At 34.7% G+C, this 20,279-nt stretch overlaps 1 protein-coding gene and 1 pseudogene across 2 annotated transcripts; one reads left to right on the top strand and one right to left on the bottom strand.

Moving 5' to 3' along the window:
• Window positions 1-245: 245 nt before the first annotated feature.
• LOC120083077 (dolichyl-diphosphooligosaccharide--protein glycosyltransferase subunit 2) lies at window positions 246-18,923 on the top strand. 2 transcript variants are annotated; one of them, XM_039038611.1, is made up of 21 exons: window positions 246-432; window positions 631-843; window positions 1,035-1,179; window positions 2,431-2,620; window positions 4,038-4,127; window positions 4,238-4,300; window positions 4,604-4,673; window positions 5,464-5,528; window positions 7,885-7,939; window positions 11,087-11,214; window positions 11,304-11,419; window positions 14,599-14,668; window positions 15,984-16,088; window positions 16,239-16,328; window positions 16,453-16,601; window positions 16,749-16,860; window positions 16,937-17,020; window positions 17,699-17,779; window positions 17,863-18,087; window positions 18,296-18,418; window positions 18,541-18,923. In XM_039038611.1, exons 3-21 carry the CDS (start codon window positions 1,037-1,039, stop codon window positions 18,655-18,657), a joined length of 2,076 nt encoding a protein of 691 aa, XP_038894539.1. In that variant the 5' UTR covers window positions 246-432; window positions 631-843; window positions 1,035-1,036; the 3' UTR covers window positions 18,658-18,923. The 2 variants fall into 2 exon arrangements, with proteins under 2 accessions (XP_038894539.1, XP_038894540.1); XM_039038612.1 differs by lacking the exon at window positions 631-843.
• LOC120084304 lies at window positions 8,965-9,082 on the bottom strand (annotated as a pseudogene).
• Window positions 18,924-20,279: the final 1,356 nt, after the last annotated feature.

Genomic DNA, 20,279 nt, shown 5'->3' with positions numbered 1-20,279 from the left:
ATTTTAGGATAAAAGATATGGACTGGGCTGGAATCTGATTTAAAAAAAAGCAAAATAAATGTTTGTTCGATTCGGTTTATGCAGGTTTGTTCGACATAGAACCGAGGACCGAACCGAAACTTTTGGTTTTCTCTCTTAATGAATCGACACACATTATTTGAAGTAAACCGGACCGGACCTGCGGTTCGGTTCTGTTTGGTCCACCCTCTTTTAAATTCCCTGCTCACGTTCCAAATCCTATCTCTCACTCGTCAAGCCCCTCCCCGTCTTTCTATTCCTTTCTCTCCACAAATTCGGCAGCAGCAACTCGGTTTCTCTCTCGGTTTTTCACTCAGCAGTTCGTTCTTCTCCCCCTTTCAGCAAGCGCCGCCGCCAGCCACCGCCAGCCACCGCCATCGTAGTCAGACTGCGGTTTTGTTCGGCAATAACGTGGTGAGTCATTTCGTGGCTTGGATCTTGTTTAGATCTCGACATTTGGTCACATCTCTTCTCTTGGCCTAGATTATTGGTCTGTTTTGGTGTTTTGGCTTCAGAGGTTTAGATGTGTTGGTGTTCCGATTCGTTTAAATCAAAATGACAAACACAGTGGGTTCTGAATTCTGATGCATTTGTGTTTGATCTGTGTTATAGTTTAAATCAGTGGGTTCTAAAATGTGTGTGTTCTGATCAAACCCGACCGGGTTCGGGTGGGTTGGGTTACACAAGGTCCATTTGGTGAATTCATCTCCCAAAAACCCAATCCAACCGTGTACTCCCCCAGCTGGGTTTTATGTAGCAGCTTCCCCCATTCCCTCTCCTTTCTCACTCTCTCGCCCACAGTTGACTGCACGACCCCCCCTTCGGGTAATCGACTTCCCTTCTCTCTGAAGCTTATCTCTTTGATCTATACCCTAAGATTCTTCAAAACCCATTTCTATTTCCCTTTTTATTTTGTTAAATTTTGTATCGATTAACCTTCGAAATATAGGAATTGCGTGATCTGTGGAATTGATAGGATCATACATTAATGTTTCTTTACTACTGCTCTTTTGCAGCAATGGCCAGAAACCTAGTTCCATTTCTGGTGCTACTTTTTTGGATTTCGATCTGCCAAGCTGCCAGCATTTTTCAGCCGATCTCAGATTCACATCGATATGCAGCTCTGGAGCTCTTCCAGCCTACTAATGGAGCATTTGGAAGGTATTACACGTTTATTACTTGAGGCATTTTCTTCGGTTTATTTTCTATTTGTCTCTCTGGGTTAGATAGCTTTCGCGCATTAAGACGTGGCTGTCAAATTCTTGGACAAATCATGGGTGGGAAAGGATCGTCCCTAATTTTTAAATAGGTTCAGAAAACGTCTTCTTTGAAAAATGGTTCTAATCTCCCCCTTATGCTTTCATGTGAAAGTGAAAGCAGGAAAATTCGGTTTCTGATCAGAAAATTGTATTTCTTTCTAATATAAATTATGTTGTCAAATAATTTTTTTTATATCAACAAACTACTTTTTCCATTCCATCACTGTATTTTTAACAAAAGTGCCTTTCGTGATAGCATTGCACAGGAGGTCTCATTTTTTATGCCATTAACATTCCCTTTCTGAAAGAAGTTATGGAAACCCCTTAAGATCTTAATTTAGGGATTCTAACAAACTTTAATGAAGTACAATGGCCTGAGAGTTTCACGCTCTTAACTCAAACACAACGTGTTGAATTTTCTCTAAATGGATTGACCTCCTTCAACAACCTCATTGTGAAAAACTTGGGAAAGGGAGACTATTTGATTCTTTCAATGGAAACTTTTCCCCATGCTTCTGATATTTGAAATAGGTCAAAGAACCAAAATGCTTCTGATATTGATTGGGCCTCTTTGTATATCTTTGGATATCTTTGAATATTTCATTCAATCAATGAAATATTTCTTATAAAAAAAGAAGAAGAAATAGGTTAAAGAACATATACAGTCTGGAATACAGTTACACGTTATTCTCTAAAAATGAGGATGCATGGATGATAGGAACACATCAATCAAAATATATAAGCTCATATACATATATATTTGGATGCATTTACATGTTAAGTTCATTTCATCTAAAGAGCTTATACATTTTAATAATTGAGAAATAAAATTAGAGGATCATTCTCGGCAGGCTTGTCCTGCTGGGATGGTTGCATGGCGGTCTGACAAACTTCAAAACTTAAAAAATAAAATAAAATATAAAACATTTATGAAATATTTGAAGAAAATAATTACAGATTTTTAATGAACATTATTCTAACTAGGGTTTTCAAATCTCAAAGAGTTGTTTTTGTAATTTTGGTTGCAGAATACTACTTTTGAATTGGTGGTTTTGGTTTTAGTTTTGTTTTTGTTGTTTTTCCATGAGCTACTATTATTGTGTGTAAGCCATTGTTCCCTTGTTTTTTTCTGTGTTGTTTTTCTTTGGATCAGTTTGGAAGAGACACATGAAGCGTTAAGAACATTTGAGATTCTTGGAATTCAAGAGAAACCTGATATTAATGCTGCCACTTGCAAGTCTGTATCAGAGGTTCTTGGTTCATCTGCAGTTTTGAAGGATCTGTTTTATGCACTGAGAGTCAACGATGTTTTGAAATGTGACATTAAGGAGGAGATATATGAGGTATTCTTATATTATTGGCGCTCAATTTCTTAGAGCTTGAGCTTGCTTGAGATTTTAAAAAAATTACTTTTAGATACAACTTTACAAATTGATTTTTTAAAATGTTATCTATTGGTTTGAATTTTAAAAACATTTTTTTAGACGTTTTTTTGGTGCGGGGGGAACAAGTCTTGTATTATAAACAAAAGCTACGAAAAGGGAAGTTAATATATCCTCACTAGGCCAAGGGGATTACAAAAGGACTCCCAATCAACCCAAATATGCATCATATCATAACTACAAATATTTGTTTTTGTCAAAGAGTGCTAAGTGGACAAAAACAGGTTAGCTGAATCTTAGAAAGCATCAAAACAAGCCTTATTCCCTCAAACACTCTTTAGTTTCTTTTAATTCAAAGCCTCTGTAGATGGGTTGCCATTGCCTTTAAAAACTGGAATAACAAGAAATTGAAGCAGAGTTTCACGGCCTACTAGGGAAGCACGCCCATTGAAGATCAAGAAGAGGACTGCTCAACAAGACACAACGAAAGGGTATCGAAGGAAAAAATCGAGAGGAAATCCTTCACCTTTCAAAGGTTTTAGCTTTCTGAATCAAACTTACTTTAAGGTGAAGAAGAATGGTGTGTTTTCCCATTGAGGTTGGGCAACATCGATTGAGAAAGTCCCACTGCCTTAAAAGGAGCATAAACTTTTATATTGAGGATACTAGTGAGGGTCGGGAAACCCATTGCTCAATCTTGCAATCTGTAATGTTCCTTCTAAATTGAGATCCTTGCAAGGACTCTTTCTTTGAGAGTCACATTTGATTAATCAGAAAATATAAGAGTTCGTCCACCAGTTTGATAGGATGGTTGTCGCTTTGCCGTGATATCAACAAAGCTTATACACAAAAAGATACAATGATTAAAAAAAAATACAAAAAAAAGAGAAAATTCCCATATGAACAACTATCTGCCTAACCAACCACTAAGGGGGGTGAATTACCATTTTTACCGCTCTGTACATTTTGGGGCCTAGCATTCCCATCCATATGAGATTGCAGACCAAGAAATGCCATATTAGGCAGCTTTTTGCATTTTAGTTTGTTCTTCATCGGATGTTCACAAAGGGACCATTTTGGTTTGTTCTTTAATATATTAATTTATAGATATATTTATTGACTCAAATGTTACTTTGACATTGGATGGTTAGATGTGAAAAGGTAACTTAGTAAAACACTAAAAAAACACATGAAAACGACAAAGTACTGCTGCTGTTTTCTGGTACTTTTTGTTGTAAAAATCATCCTATCAAATTCTATTTTAGGCTAAGAAATTTTGTATTGTTTCTTTATATTTCTCCCATAACTTCCAAACTCCGATGTGATAGGTTGTGATGCATGTTCATGACTTATGATTATTTCTTTTGATTTTGTGAAGAGCATTACTTCAAGGCTTAGAACTGTTCTAAATGATGCGCGGTCGCTGTTTGACTTCTACTACTCTATAGGAAGCTTATTACTTCTAAAGGTAAAATTCTATGCACAATCCAGACATAATCTACTCCCCATGGATGACAACGCAGAGTATAGCTTCTATTTTGATCTTTGTATTTAGTAAGTTCCTTTCATTACCTGCAGGATCAAAGTTCTGGAGTTGATCTATCACTTAAGGATGCTGATGGTATTTTTCAGTCAATCAAGGTTAGATTATGTTATTCAGCATTTGAAAAACCGAATATATACATATATAGCCTAGTATCTAATTTCCATTTGGGTTTTGCATTTTGCTTTTGCTTATATTGATGAGAAGTTGTTTCTGGCTTAAAAATAATTGAAACTGCATCAAGCAAGATTAGATTGCAAAATATTAGAATGCAAATATCATAGAGAAATCACATGTAGATCTTTTACCTTGTCACATTTTTTCTACTATTAACATGAATTGTGCTTAGCCATAAGTATCCATATTATTTATCCTTGTTCTACTTCGTGCATAATTTGCAGGCATTGAGCCAAAGTGATGGAAGGTGGCGGTATAGTTCTAATAATCCCGAGTCTAGTACTTATGCTGCTGGTACTAATTCATCCTTAATTCTTCACCTATTATAGTTTAAGTTTTTCTTTTGACATTCTTGTTGTATGCGATTGTAGATAGTGATAAAATTACTCTTCAAAGCATTAGAGAAGTTTCTTAGTCTTATTGTATTAGCATAAGCGAAAGACGAGCATAAACATTCTCCAAACGAGCTTTTAAAAGAAAAGCCATCTAGAAATAAATATGTGCTTTAATGCGTGTTTGGAGTTGTGGAAATACTATATGAAGTATAGTTGCAAAGGAATGGTTGGATTTTGATGACGAGGAAAGTAGTAAGCAATAGCTCTCTCCGAAATTTATTATAATTTACAAGCTTCAACACAAATGAATTTGGCAACAACAACCATTTCTCTTTTCTTGATTGCTAAACAAGTGGGAGGAGTGATTTTATTTTATTTTTTTTGGAATGAGGGAGGTGTGATTGTTGATTACCTTACTACGATTTTTTTTTTGGGAGGTATGCATGTATTCTAGGCTAATATTTTAAAGTTGTATGTCCTATCCAACTTTGCAACTTATATGGAAATTTAGATTTGCTCTCTTTTTCTCTCTCTCAAGGGAATATCTTGCTTCTTCTTGCTGAAAATTTAAAAACGATTTAGTAACTTTGAAAAGTTTGTGAAAATGAGATTTGTAGGAACTTAGATTATGAAGAATTGCACTCATTTTAGGTGACAAGTTAACATTTTTCAATCACTATGACTTATGTCAATATATTTGTTTTTCTTTGTCTAGATGGCTTAAACTTTGTAGCTTTTATTCTGTGTAGGATTGGCACTTGAAGCCCTTGCTGGTGTTGTATCATTAGCATCATTGGATATTGATCAAAATATTGTAATCTTACTTTTTCCCTTGTTGTTCTGCTCTGAAATCTTACATTCCTTTCTTGTGAAAAATCTCTACCTTTTCTTTTTATTAGTGTGGTTATGCTATTACAGGTATCATTAAACCTAGATCTTAATTTGCAATTTTGAACAATTTGAAAAAGCTCAATTATTCCATACACCAAGTTCTATGTTTAATTCTAATATGATTGGCATTTATTTAATTAAAATTGCATTATATCCCTTCATTTAATTAGTTATCATTCAAATTCTTGAAGAAATGAGTATTATCCTCCTACATGCCCAAATTGACGTGAAGGATGTCCTATGGTAGGCTTGAAAGAAAAATTGAGAATACGGATACTTATTTTATGAGACCTAGAGAGTAGGGTACTATGTTTATTGTTTATATTTGATAATTGTTTCCCCTTCTCCCTGCACTTTCAGATTTTTGGTTTTTCATTTGAAATGCTTTTCCCCTCTTGATATCAACGGTCTAGTTCTTGATAATTGAGATATAGATAATCCTATAGAAAGTGGGTGAATAAAAGCCTGGGGGCAGAAGATGAGAAAGCTGGATTCCGAAAAACTAGTTAACGCCTTCCAATCTTGAAGGATTAAAAGCTAAGCTTGTAGTTTCAAAAGAATTTCTGATGTGTTCGACTCCATATAAAGAAGTGAGTTTGTATACAATTATGAAAGAAAGCGGAAAAAAGTAGGAATGCCTTCGAATACTCTTCAATTTCTTTCCTTCCAAATTTTCCCACGAAAGAGCTCTAGACTTCTTACTATTTCTCAATGGTAAATTCTTTTTCATTATTAAAGTTTATGGAACCGCTCAAGTACTTCTTGGGACCTCAACTTCCTTCAATATAAACTTCAATGATTTGGAAAAATTATATTATCTCACTGCCCTGCTTTCAACCACCTCCACGGTAAATGGAAGTAGTAGACGTGTGCCAGTGCAATTATTCTGTGAATTTTTGTCAAAGCCATTTTATGATAATTTAGAAATGGAGCTACCATTCTTGACCCGAATATATGCAATTGGGAATCCCTAGGAAGAGCTTTAGGGTATGGGTACCATAGTTTTGGAGTCTTAAGATTTGGTGGGCTAAGCTTGAAAGCGAGAGAGTGGAATTAGATTTGAATTTCATTTGGAACCTCATTTTAGGAAGCATGCATATACACGGCGATCAACCCTTCTGAATGGACTGTCTGGATTCATAGAGATATTGGCAAGCCTTCTCCACTTCTTCTCAGGTGGCACTTCTTTGCTAGGCGAAGTGAAAACTCCTTGTGTGATTATGACTATGAGAGCTTTCTTATAGACTTTTTGGAATGACAGAAGCATTTTTTTTTTTTAAAATCAGAAACGATTTCATTGATCGAATGAAATTATCCAAAGATGTAAGAAAGGGTCTCATTTCATAGGGGTACAAAAGATGTTTTCATTTAGCAACAAGGAAATTTAAATTATGGCTCTTGAGAAGCCCATGTTTCTTTACACCAAAAAGAGGTAAATCTAGAATTTCTTTGGAAGTAAATGTAGAGCTACTTTGGAGGAACATTCTTTGCCATGAAAAATTCTTGCATTTCTTTCTTTGCAAATTCTCCATAGAACAACTCCGATGGTACTGGACCAAAAGTTCTCTTTAGTATCCTTTAATGGGTGAATCAACAACATATGGATCCAATCAATTGTAGCATAAGGGTCGACTGTGGACCAACCAAAGGGAGAAAATAAATCAGCCATATTTCAGAAACAAAAGGGCATTTGAAGAAGATATGATTTTGAGTTCATTATCTCTTTTGCAAAGGAAAACTCCTTGGGTGATTATGAGAGGAAGAACTTAGCTCCGGTTTTCCTTTTACCAATGAGATTTCTTCTTAGAAGAAAATGTGAGTGGTTAGTTGTTTATTATTGCATTAAGGCTCGCTTCCAATTTTCTTTAAAACTTAAGATTTAGCATCTTGGGAATCATTCTGCAATTTCATGACTGCCAGCCAGATATGTGAGTAGTTAGTTGTTTATTCTGCAATTTCCCGAGTCTGTAGCAACACTTTAGCTGGTCTTAATTTTGTAGTCAGACTATGTTTTTGATTCTACTACGTGACCTTATCGAAGTGATTTTGAAAGACATGAATAAAGTAGTTGCTTCCTAATATGAAGTTTTAGTCACTAACACATTCTCGCACTCCTGTTTGACTGTTATGGCTATAAACTTTGTGACTATTTCTATTTATCATGTTCCTATTCTTATTCCACTGCTTATCATTAGTTTCAAATTGTAGTTACTTTTTAGCTTGTTGATCTCACATTTGTATATTTATATTATCATGTTCCTCTATATATTTTTTTGTAGGTTGGTACTGTAAAGAATGATATACTCAAACTTTTTGACAGTATTGAGAAATATGGTAAGCCTTTGCCTTCATCATTCAAATGTGGATTTTATTTATTAAAAAGCTTGGGCAATTTGTCACCTTCATCTTGAATTCATTATTTCATTTGATTTTGGAGTATGGGTGGATGGCCCGTGTCTGTTCCATTCACTTGCCCAGTACAAAATTGCAAACACCGTTCAGAAGCATTGAGTCTAACCTTTTTCTTCTCCTCCACTTGATCTGTTGCCTTATCTTGAAAAACTCTCTAGTTTCTTTCCTTTGCGGTTCCCATTAATAGAAAAAACATTCATAGCCTTTTATAAAATTTGCCATTCAACAATACAATCTTTGTTTTCCTTTTGAAACTAAACCCAGTTTGTCTGCCGTGCTCTCTCTAGTTGAAGCATGAAAAGCCTAATGTTTTTTTTCTGGGAAAAAAATGAAGAGGAAAAAGGGGGAAAACAAAGAACAAAATATCCTCAAAATCCCAATAATTGGAAAACAAACATTGCACCTAATGGAATTTTCAGCATGATTTTCCCTGCTTTTTATTTATTTATTTATTTTTTATACATTGACATTTTATTCCCGATTCTGTTCATTTGGAGGTTCCAAAACATAAAATGACACCAAAACTTTCAGATAAAACTTATCTGAAAATTGAAAAACTCAGTATTGCTCCAACAAGTGATTGATGTCCCAATTCATCAAGCGACTTGGAGTGCTCGTCTCAAACCCCATCAGACTTCCAATCCAACCAGCATTTGTCTATCGAAGAAAGTCAACTATCGAATGGACTGGAACAAAAGAGACGCCGCTCTTTCAGACAAACCATGCTGTCTGAATATTGCTGGGGCATGCCACACAAGAAAATGAGCAACAATAGTTCAATGTTTTACCTGTTCTTTTAACTACAAAATCTCTACTTTCCCTCATTTGCTAGAGGAAAAGGCTGTATAAGCAGAGAGTCTAGGCAGAGCCCTCCTTCGGTGAGCCTAATGTTGATTTACTAATTTCATTACCAGCTTTCTTTAAAGCAAATGAAAGAATAAAACAAAAAAACAAAACAGCCAGAATCAGAGGAAGGTCATGACCGTATGTGTTAACAGGGAAGCCCGAAGGCTGTTCCTAACCCTGTCAGGGGAGATGCCAACCATCTCTCCTTTAATCGAACACACAATCAGAGGAAGGTCATGAAAAGTTTATTTTAAGACATTATGGCCCCACCAACAATAGAATCTATTGAAAAACACAAATTATTGCAGGAAAGCGTCATAATTCATGATTGTAAGAAACAGAGGAAGGTCATGAAAAAGACAAATATGGACCTAACAAACATCACTAAAATGAAACAAAAATCAATTTTTCTCAAAGCTCCCTTGCACCCATAAAATATTCAATGTTTCTATCTTGGTGTTTGATCCTAAACTTAAGCAGATGATGTAGTTACAATGCAACTGAATGTTCAGTTCTAGAAATTAGGCATCATTGTTTGTAGTGATAGTTATTAATTATAAGTTTTTCATGATCTTGCAGGAATTCAATTGCATATTTTCTCTGAAGTGTTTGCACGAACTCCACATCCTTTTATCTTCTTTTTTTTTTTGGGTAGATATTTGGTTATGCATTGATGTGCACATAAACTTGTAGTTAGAGGCAGATAATGAGGTGTGTCATTCATGTTAATTTGAGATCAAAATATAAAGAATCCTGCTTAGAGAAGTGGAAGCTCTAAACTAAGAGAAGTAAATTACATTGAAGACCACAAGACCAATAAGTTCCTATAATTCACATCTGAACTATAACACCCCCAGCATATATGTTAATTATGCCCAGCTTGTTACAAAAGTATAATCTATTCAAAGTTGTGCAAAAATATCTCATTATTGATCTCATAGGAGACACACCTTGTTTTTTCTCACGAACAAAATGACAATTAATTTCAATATGTTTTGTTCGCTCATGAAAGGATGCAATATAAAGGGCAATTTGGTTGTTACACCACAACTTGGTTGAAATTGTAAGATTAACGCCCTCCTCAATTCAGAATTGATGTACCCACATTAGTTTATATTCAACACTTTATTGAAACTACATTTTGTTTCTTATTCTTCCATGAAATTAAATTGCTCTTCGACAAAAAAGTCTGTCTTTGATACTTCACGGAGGATTAAGGTTCCAAAGAAAATTAAGTTATTTTCTTGGTATACTGGGTCGTGTGAACTCGTTCGACCGACTTTCGGGGAAATTACCTTTGTTAGTTGGCCCCTTCTGTTGTATTCTTGGTCGGAAATAGAGGAAGACCTGGATCATTTGCTTTGGGGTGGTGAGTTTGCAAGGTCGATATGGAACTATTTTTTCCTGGAGTTTGGTTTCATGTTGGCCTCAGAGGAGTGTTGTTTCAATTGAAGAATTCTTCCTCCATTCACCTTTTAGGGAGGAGGGTTGCTTTTCTTGGGAAGCTGGGGTGTGCGCTATTCTGTGGGGGTTATAGGGAGGGAGAAATATAATAGTGTTTAGAGGATTGGAGAGGGACCCTAGTGTTGTTTGGTCTTTGGTGAAATTTTATGTCTCCCTTTGGTGCTTCGGTTTTTAAGATGTTTTGTAACTATTCTTTAGGCAATATTTAGTTAGTTGGACCCCATTTCTTTGAAGGGAGATTTTTGTGGGCTTGGTTTTTCTGTATGTCGTATTCTTTCATTTTTTTTCTTAATGAAAGTTGTGTTTTCGATCAAAAAGAAAAACTATAGAAAAACGAAATTCTATCGAATAAAAGAAGACTTCAAAGGATAATTACAAAAAGACTTCACCATTAATGCCAAAGATAAATGTAGAACCTTATAAGGGCCACACATCACTCGAAGTTCTCATGAGCCCTTAAAAGATTTTCTTGTTTCTCTCCCGTAGATCTCCCAAAACATCTAAGCATTTGTAATCTCTGAGTGTATGAATTAAAGTTGTCTTATGGAAAGGAAAATGGCAATTATGTCTCGTATTATTTCCCTCAAGTTTCAATTGTTGTAGAACCTAATAACATTTTCTTTCCTGTGTCGGTGCACATCTGGAGAAAGATTATCATCCAAATTGGAAACTTCTCATTCCATTCTTAATATCTGCACCTTTTTGTGTTCTTGACTAACTACTCCATATAGGTAATTTGATGAAGTCTTTGTCTTGCAGATGATGGAGCTTTATATTTCGAGGAAAAAGTTGTTGATGCATATGAACATCATGGGCCTCTTGCAACCACATCTTCAGTTGTTCGAGGGTTGACAGCATTTGCTGCTGTTACTTCTGGAAGCTTAAATGTGAGTGAAGACATAAATTTGCATTTTGGTTCCTTAATTCCATTTTGATTCCTTAATTTATTATATATCAATTTGGTTTTCATCTTTAGCTTCCTGGGGATGCAATTTTTGGTCTGGCAAAATTCTTCCTTGGCATTGGAATTCCTGGTGATGCAAAAGACTTATTCAACCAAATAGATTCCTTGGCTTGCTTGGAGACAAATAGGCAAGTACTTTATTATTAGTGATATTGACGGTTGGACTTGGTTGGTCAGTAGATTTCTACATTATGATGATAATCTTTTATCACAAACTTAAGACTTGGAGTTCTTTATGGAACATTCTTTTTAATAGTTTTTGCTTTTCTTGAATCATATTGTTGCTCTAAGGGTCGATTGCACTATTGGACAAAGGTTTGGTGTAACCTTTGGATGGTTAGACTTAGGGATTTGGTTGTCTTTTAGGGTTTTCAGGAAAGGCTAGGACTTTCAAGACCAATTGTTTTTTAAAGGTCAAGCGCACTAAAGCACAATAGCCTCTAGGCTTTAGGTGCTAGCCGCAAAAAATAATGCAAACTCTATTTTATGAGGAGCATAATAGAAAAATATAATTTTTTTTTTTGTTTGAAGAAAAATAGTATTGTGAATAATGAGATGATGAAAAGGTTCCAGAAAGTATAACTTTTATTTGAGATTATAGGGAAAAAAGCAAATATCTTTTAAGAATATTAATGTGTTTCTTAAAAGTTACACACCAAAAAAAAAAAAAAAAAAGGAAAGGAAAAGGAAAAGGGTAGGAAATTAGCCTTGAGGTGTTGAAGTGCACACCTTAAGCTTTGAGGCAAGCGCCTCAAGTGGCCTTCATTGTCCAGAGGCTGTGCCTTGGGCCTAGGTGCACCTAGGTTGTCTTTTTAAAACACTGGCCAAGTCTTCTCATAAATTTTTTATTGCATCTTGTTGCCTTACATTTGATCTTTCAATATATATACACTTTTCCATAATTATTCTTCCTCTATTACAAATAAAGTGTAGAATGCAAGTGCTCCTTTTATTTATTGCTTGAGGCCTTGGAATGCCTTATTTCCTTATTTTTTGGATTATAATTTTGTTCACTATTAGAAAAACAAATAAAAGAAATTTTGAATGGTTAGAATGTCTCTGTAAATCTTTTCGGACTTGTTGTATATGCAACTTTTGTTTGGTGTTCGGCTGATGGTGGAAGTTTGTACTTTTGGGGAAGGGGAATTTAGTTAAGTATTGATAAGCCCCTGATCATACATATGTATTCGCGTTAGTAAGTGAGGAAAGGAATGAGGACGTGAGAAATTTTACAGTTGGTGTGGGGCCCATTAGGATGCTGTTAGATTAGGTTGATGGGCTGGGGCGTTTTGCATTATATGGGTGTCAGCGTTGTGTGTGTACTCTATGAGAATTAGGAGAGAATAGAGATGAGAAGCTCTTCTTAAATCTTTCTTGTTACCTTACTATTTGTGTATAAATAAGAACTTCGGGCAAGACCTATCAATTTTGGTATAAGAGCAGTCAGTAGTTATGGAGATTCATTGGAAAAATGGAAATCAAGATTATCACGCTCGAAAAGAAGATGGGTTGACATAGAGGTAAGGTTCGATTCTAGGATGGACTTCCAATTTTGCATTTTGTGAGAGAAGCTGAAGGTGACAATGACACTGAGGGGTCGAGAGTTGAACGTGGAGAACACCTTCCAGCGGATGGGCAAACTAAGGTGGTGAATCAGGGGGCGGATAGTAGTAGTGTGTTAATGGTTGTTGTGGGTGGAATTTAGTTACAACGTAGCCTATCATAGGAAAACAGCCCCGCACCCCCCTCCCCACCCCCAAGTTATGTTTCAAATTTTCCTATGGTTGCTGAGGTTGATACCCAATCACGAGATTGCGATGCTATGCTACAAACCTTAAGGGACTATTTATCTAAGGCTCAGCAGCGAATGACCAAGTTTGCCAACGAGAAACATGGGAAGGTTCAACTTGAAGTCAATGATTGGTTGTACCTTTACAACCATATTGTCAGTCTTCTTAAGCATCCTAATGTGCCAAGATTCATAGGCCCATTTCAGATCATTGCAAAAATTGGACCGATGGCATAGAAGGTCGCATCATCTCGAGACACAACTATTATTATGTGTTTCATGTAGGTGCTGCCAGAGGAAGTGGGATGTAACATGCATGTCTTTGCCATTCCCCCTAATTTGGCTAATGATTTGACTGTTCAACTCCAGCCATCTGGGCTTACGGAAATTATCCACTTGGAAGGTGACATGGAGGTGCTAATTTGTTGAGAACACTAATAAGGAGGAGGCAATGTGGGAAGTAGTTTCGACTCTTCAGGATCAATTTTTGGAATTCCACCTTGAGGACAAGGTGGCTATTTGGGGACAGGTAATGATAAGCCCCCAATGATATGTGTGAATGTGAGTAAGCGAGGAAAGGAATGGGTAAGTGATAAATTGTACAGTTGGGAACACTAATAAGGAGGCAAGGTGGGAAGTAGCTTCGACTCTTGAGGACCAACTTCTAGAAATCTACCTTGAGGACAAAGTGGCTCTTTGGGGCATGTGTAATGATAAGGCCCTGATCATACGTTTGTATTTGCGTAAGTGAGTAAGGAAAGGAATGATTACGTGGGAAATTGTGTGGTTGGTGTGGGGCCCACTAGTATGCTGTTATTTAGATGGGAGGGTATCTTTTGCTATCTTTTTTTGGCACTCTGAGAATTAGGAAGGCGGGAAGCTTTTGAATCTTCCGATGTTGGGGTATGTTCTGTTTTTAAGCTTCCACATTGATTGCATTATGGAAGTAGTTCCTTAATTATCTCATTTAAAAAAAAAGTAGTTCTGTAACGACTCTCTCTCTTATTTATTTTTATTAATGTTTATTGGAGTAACTTATTTTGTTTTCCACTTATGAAGTTTGATTTGTTATAAAAAATGGAGTTCGACCGACTTTTTTTTTTTTCCTTTTTATTGTCTCCCAAGAAAGCAGAGGAAATATATTGTTCTATTATCAATTGGAAGATTAAATAATCTGTGGGATAGACTGGAACTATTGGTTTACTCCATGATAAAATTCAATTTGGCTATTCTTTTTAAGTGGCGCACATTTGAATATTTGTTTCAATGTAGAAGGAGCAAATTGTTGCCTTGTAATTTCTATAAATTGATTACTTTTTTCAGGCTTATTTCTTTCCTTGTAGTAAAAGCCTCTCATGAAATTCACTAAAAAAGAAATAGCCAAATTTACTTTTTACAATAGGATTGGGTTTCTTGTTTCACCACTTGATGTACTGTCTTCGTTACGTGATAAAATATTTTCTTTTGCATACCATCATGCCTTGGATTTCTCATTTCAATTCTTCTTTCTTGTCACAGGGTTTCTGTTCCGTTGATTTTATCTCTTCCAGCTACTGTTCTTTCCTTAACAAAGGAAGACCAACTGAAGGTTTATTCTTCTACCAAACTGTCTTTCATTACCAGAGCATCTTGTAGAAGCATTTTCATAATTACTTATTTGTTCATGAATGGTTTATGGAGTCTGGGCATTTCATTTGTTTTATTCGTGAGCACAATGTAGAATCTGGTTTAGACCGGCATGTTATGGTTTTAATACATGCACGGTATCGATATCAAATTCAGCATAAAGAGTTAGCACTAAAGGAGGTGCATTGTTGTCAGTGCTCTTGTGCTACTGGCTTTTGTACTTGTGACTAAATGGAAGTTCATTTTATGAAAAATAATCCGTGAATAAATAAAAATGTAATTTAATGGAGAAAAGGAACTAAATGAAACTTAATTTTATAAATTTAGTTAAAAATAATTTTTGGTCCCTAAACTTTCTTCGGAGTAACAATTTTGTCCTTGAACTTTTTGGTATCAATTTAGTTTTAGTACTTTCAATTTGGTAATAGTTAAGTTTCTAACTTAGTATGTAATAATTTAGTCTGTTTATTTCAAAATTTGAATGAGGTTCGTTATAAAAAATATTGGAAAGTAGGGATTAAATTGTTCAAAATTTAAAGTACATTGGACTAAATTGTTACATATGAAGGAAAATAAATAGTTACAAATTTAAAAGTTTAGGGACTCCAATCACTGAAAAAGCTTTCCACTCCTATCTGCTCTAATTTTTATTTTCCCATCAGTGTATTTTGTCTCACTTATGTGATGTGTCATTTTGTTTATCAGAAAACTAGAAACTTTTCACTGATAATATGAGTAAGTACATAAGGTAGAAAAGTGTTGACCTAGATGATTTAGTGTGTTCTAGACAAACCATCAACGGAACCTAAGTAGCTTCATACACACAATTGATTTTAATGAAAGCGAGCTATAATTATAGAAGAATTAAGACTTAAGAGAGGGTACACCAAGTAGAAGCTAGGTACCTAAAGCCTGAAGTTACTCCCAGTCTATGATTGTCAATGAGCACCCTTTGATGGGAAAGTCGTTATTTTTTTTAAGATGAGTTTTGTAGTTGTATGGTTTATTCAACATGTACACAAACACACATAAGTTGTTTGCTAGTTGATGCTGTACGTTCTTTTATGACTTTAAGTTTTGAGTTTACTGCCTGTTAGAGTGGCCTGTGTTGGTTTATCTGGAGTTCTTAACAAAATCCTTTGCATATTAAATTTTTATTTTGTTAATTGACTCCATCTGTACAAATGATTATTTTTCGCTTCCCTTGTTTTAGCCCATTAAAGAGCCTTTTATACAAAAGTCATTGGTAGATATTTATTAACGTTAAATGTTAACAGGTTAGAGTGACTACTGTGCTTGGCTCACTTGCACCTCATCTAACCGTGAAGATAGTAAGAGCTTTTCTATCTGGTTCAAAGGACACCTCCATTATCGATGGCCAGGTCTGATAGTTAATATTCTTCACTATTTGAATATTATATTAGAACATTATAAACTGAAAGCATTCCATTTAATCCAGGTGAATGTTTAATGAAATTAACGTCACTTCATTTGTTGCTCTTTTCTTTTTTGTCCTTTTTTTGGAATTATAGGAACTCAAGTTTGATCCTCAGACTGGTTTACATACCTTGGATGCTTTTCCCAAGACCTTTGATGTTGGAAACTATGTGTTCGTGTTTGAGGTACAACATTTTTCTTATAATTTTATTTAGCACATGTTTTCACAAACACTTATAATTTTATTTAGCGCATGTTTTCAGAGTTTGTCCCACGATATGTTGAAAACATTCTTTACCCCTTTTCTAGATTGTTCTTCACGATTCAGAGCATATGGATATTTATGCCACTGGTGGGCAGATTCAAGTGCCAATATATATCACAGGAGTTGTCAACATTGAGAATGCAGAGATTGCAGTTCTTGATAGCGATCTAGGGAGCATTGAGACCCAGAAGAAGTAAACATTATTATTATTATTTATTTATTAATCTTTTCAAACTGGTTATTGGGTTTAGTACGGAGTCCTTTGAACACATTTGATGATCTTTTATGCTTTTAATTCTGCAAGTAAACAGAGATAATCTGTCATTTTGGATTCCTTCAGGCTTGATTTAGTTGGGGAGGGTGTTGTTTCATTGTCAGCAAACCACCTGCAGAAATTGCGTTTATTATTTCAACTGGCCACACCACAAGGACATGGTTTTAAGCCGCATCAAGTATGTATTTGTGTCTCATTGTTCCATCGTTTTTTTTTTTTTTTTTTACTGTTTTGACAAGTTTGCTTCGTTGCAGGCTTTTCTCAAGCTGAGGCATGAAAGTGGCGTTGAGCATATCTTTGTGGTTGAAAGCTTGGACAAACAATTTAAAATAGTTCTAGTTAAGTTTGTTGAATTTATTCTCTCTATATGCATAAAACATCCTACTATTTTGCAATTTAGCTAGAGCTGTATAAACTGTTGCTTGTTAAAAAACAATGCAATTCAATATAATACACACCTATGGATCAGAATATGTTGCTCAGAAGAGGATTTCTTCTGAATCTAACTGCGTTAAGTGATTGCACCAAAGTATAACATGTGGTGCATTGCATCCATGACCTAAGAAGTACGGACACTTTAGTTTGGCTAGCGTGGCCGTGTCCGACATGTGTTGGGCACTTGGACACTTCGACACTTATGGGACACGTATTGGACACTTGTTAGTGCGACAAATATGTTAGACATGCCTATAGAACATTTGTTGAGTAGACTAAAAAGATATATCTATGTCAATAATGATAAAGATTAGAATAGAAAAGGTGTCCTTGTGAAAAGTAAAAAAAAAAAAATACTGAAATCTCTTCAAATAGTTCTATAGTTAGTAAATAGAGCTATCCACTTTGTACTGAATGAAGATTGTAGGTTATATGTTCATGTCTTCCAACAACTTCAAACAAATATCTATTATTCACGTTGACATTAACATGTGCCAACTAGTTTCTATATTAGATTAGCTGATGAACCAAGCTAAGTAAAATTATAATTTGCTCATGGCTGATTTGTTTTTCCTCTTTAGGACTTCCTTGGGTTGGTTGAGAAGTTTTTCTATCTCTCGGGTCAATATGACATTCAGTTAACTGTTGGTGATGCTGTCATGGTAATTTCAGTTTCTTTTTTTAATTTCATTTGTAAAGTTTACTTTGGAAACTTCTAAGCAGGTCAGGTGTTTCCTTTCTTCAGGAGAATTCTTTCTTACGGGCTGTTGGTCATATTGACTTGGATCTACCTGAGGCTCCAGAGAAGGCACCTCGTCCACCTCTACAGCCCGTCGATCCTTACACACGCTATGGACCCAAAGCTGAAATAAGTCACATCTTCAGGGCTCCAGAAAAGCGCCCACCTAAGGAGCTCTCTCTTACTTTCTTGGGTCTCACATTTTTACCATTCCTTGGATTTTTGGTTGGGGTGAGTCTGATTTTTGGAGTATCATTTGACATTCATATTTGCATCAGCATCAACATGTCCATGATTTTGAGAGTTGATGTTGAATCGTTGATATACATTCAATTTTTTTTATTTGTAACACCAATCATATTCCGGTATATGCTTTTTGCAATGTGCCATCATTAATATTAATAACATATCACACGTACCTTTGTTTATCTGTTGATAGCTATTGCGATTGGGTGTGAATCTAAAGTGCTTCCCGACATCGACAGTACCTGCCACCTTCGCCTTTCTCTTCCATCTTAGCATTGCAGCAGTTATCCTGCTTTACACTTTCTTTTGGTTGAAGGTAGGTGCCACATTAAACTGTAGTCTATAAATTCTGAGGTTTGGATGATAAAAAATACATGAAATTTCGGGGGCACATTTTAATTTCAACATGCTTATTGAAGTCTCATTCTCTTTATGCAGTTGGACCTGTTTACAACATTGAAAGCACTGGGAATCTTGGGTATTTTCTTGGTATTTGTGGGACACAGGACCCTTTCCTACCTTGCTTCAACTTCAGCCAAGTTGAAATCTGCCTGAGATTTTTGGTGGTTCTCATTTTTCTTTTTTGAGGAAAGAAACTTCTAGGAAATTTTGTTTTCAAAGACTAGTTATAGGAACTCTTATATTTATGGTTCAATTCAGGCTTTTGTACACACTGCTCAACAGTTTGATTAGCTAAAAATACAGAATGTTGTGCACCCTCCTACGTGTGGTGCGTGCATTTGGGATAGCTTTTCAATCTGTAATATATTAAAACTTTTAAGTGAGTTAGAATAATATTGTGAACATTTTTGTCCCTTTAATGTTTTAATTTATTAGGTATGTCGACCATTAATTGTAAATAGTAAGCAACGAATAAACAGCTATATTATGGTCTATTTGGATTGATTAGAGAACACAATCTTTTTCAAAAGAATGATTTTTGTTTAATTTCTTTTGATAGAAACCTTATAAAATATACTTTAAAAGTGTTTCAAAATCTACTTGATGGTTAAACACTTTTTTTTTTCTTTCCCCTAAACAACTCATTTTTAAATCTGAACAAACTCACCTTTGATCTAGATTTTTGAAGGAAAAAAAAAAAAATCAAAGCCATTGAAAAATATCAATTTTCTACATCTATTGATAATATTGAAACTTGCAGGGTTGAGTTTTGCAAATATTTTGTATTCAAACTAAATGCTTATCCTTCAATTTATATTAATTTGAGTAAAATGGAAAATATGGAATCTAATAGAATTATTAAGCACTCTAATTACATTAATTTGAGTAATAAGCATGTAAATTCATAGTTTTTAACACAATAAGGTTTTAATCTACTATCTTTGTAGATTTCCTCCAATTTCTTGTAAATTTCACGAAATTGACCTTCAATTTCTTCCAGGGACAACTAAGAGTATCTTCTCTATTAATTCCAGCTTTGGATTGAGTGTGAAACTCCAAATTGAGAGAGAATTTTAAAGTATATCGGAGAGAGTTTGCTAAAAACTATTTTCTGCAGCAATTTTTTCAAAAATCAGATTGCTCATCCCTATTCTCAGAGCATTTGAAGTATTTATTCAACCTAATCATGCAAGCACTTCATCATTAAGCATTTTGACACTTCAAAATGCATTAGCAAAGTGGACTAGGTGTTTGAAGCTGGGAAAATCCACTCACAATTGCAAAAATTGGATAATTCCACTTTCATCATAAATTTCCAATTTTTATTTTATTTAATTGAACTTTAAACAAAATTAAATTAAATGCAAATTCAATTTCTGAAATTGAATTTAAAAATTGAAATTCCATTTGATTTTAAATAATTAACTAAACAAATTTAATTAATTAAATAATAAATTTAATATAAATATTAAATTAATAAAATACCTTATTCAAACATGAATCCTATTCATGTAATCAATATTTAAATCATTATTTAAATATATTAAATCTCCAAATAAGTTTAATTTCAATAAATTTAAACGTTAATTATATCAAATATGATTATCCAAACCCTAAAATTGAATTTGAACATTTCAAATTCATTCAATATTCTAATCTAAAGTTTAATCTTTTACGAGCTAGTAGAGGGACCTTATGGACCTATAGATTATGAGCTTCAACGATTTGAGATTAATTGACTAAACTCTTTAAACCAAATTAATCAAGTCAATTAA

The sequence above is a fragment of the Benincasa hispida genome, chromosome 8, assembly GCF_009727055.1.
Source record: "Benincasa hispida cultivar B227 chromosome 8, ASM972705v1, whole genome shotgun sequence".
NCBI classification, from domain to species: domain Eukaryota; kingdom Viridiplantae; phylum Streptophyta; class Magnoliopsida; order Cucurbitales; family Cucurbitaceae; genus Benincasa; species Benincasa hispida.
This window is presented reverse-complemented; position numbering and strand designations above follow the sequence as displayed.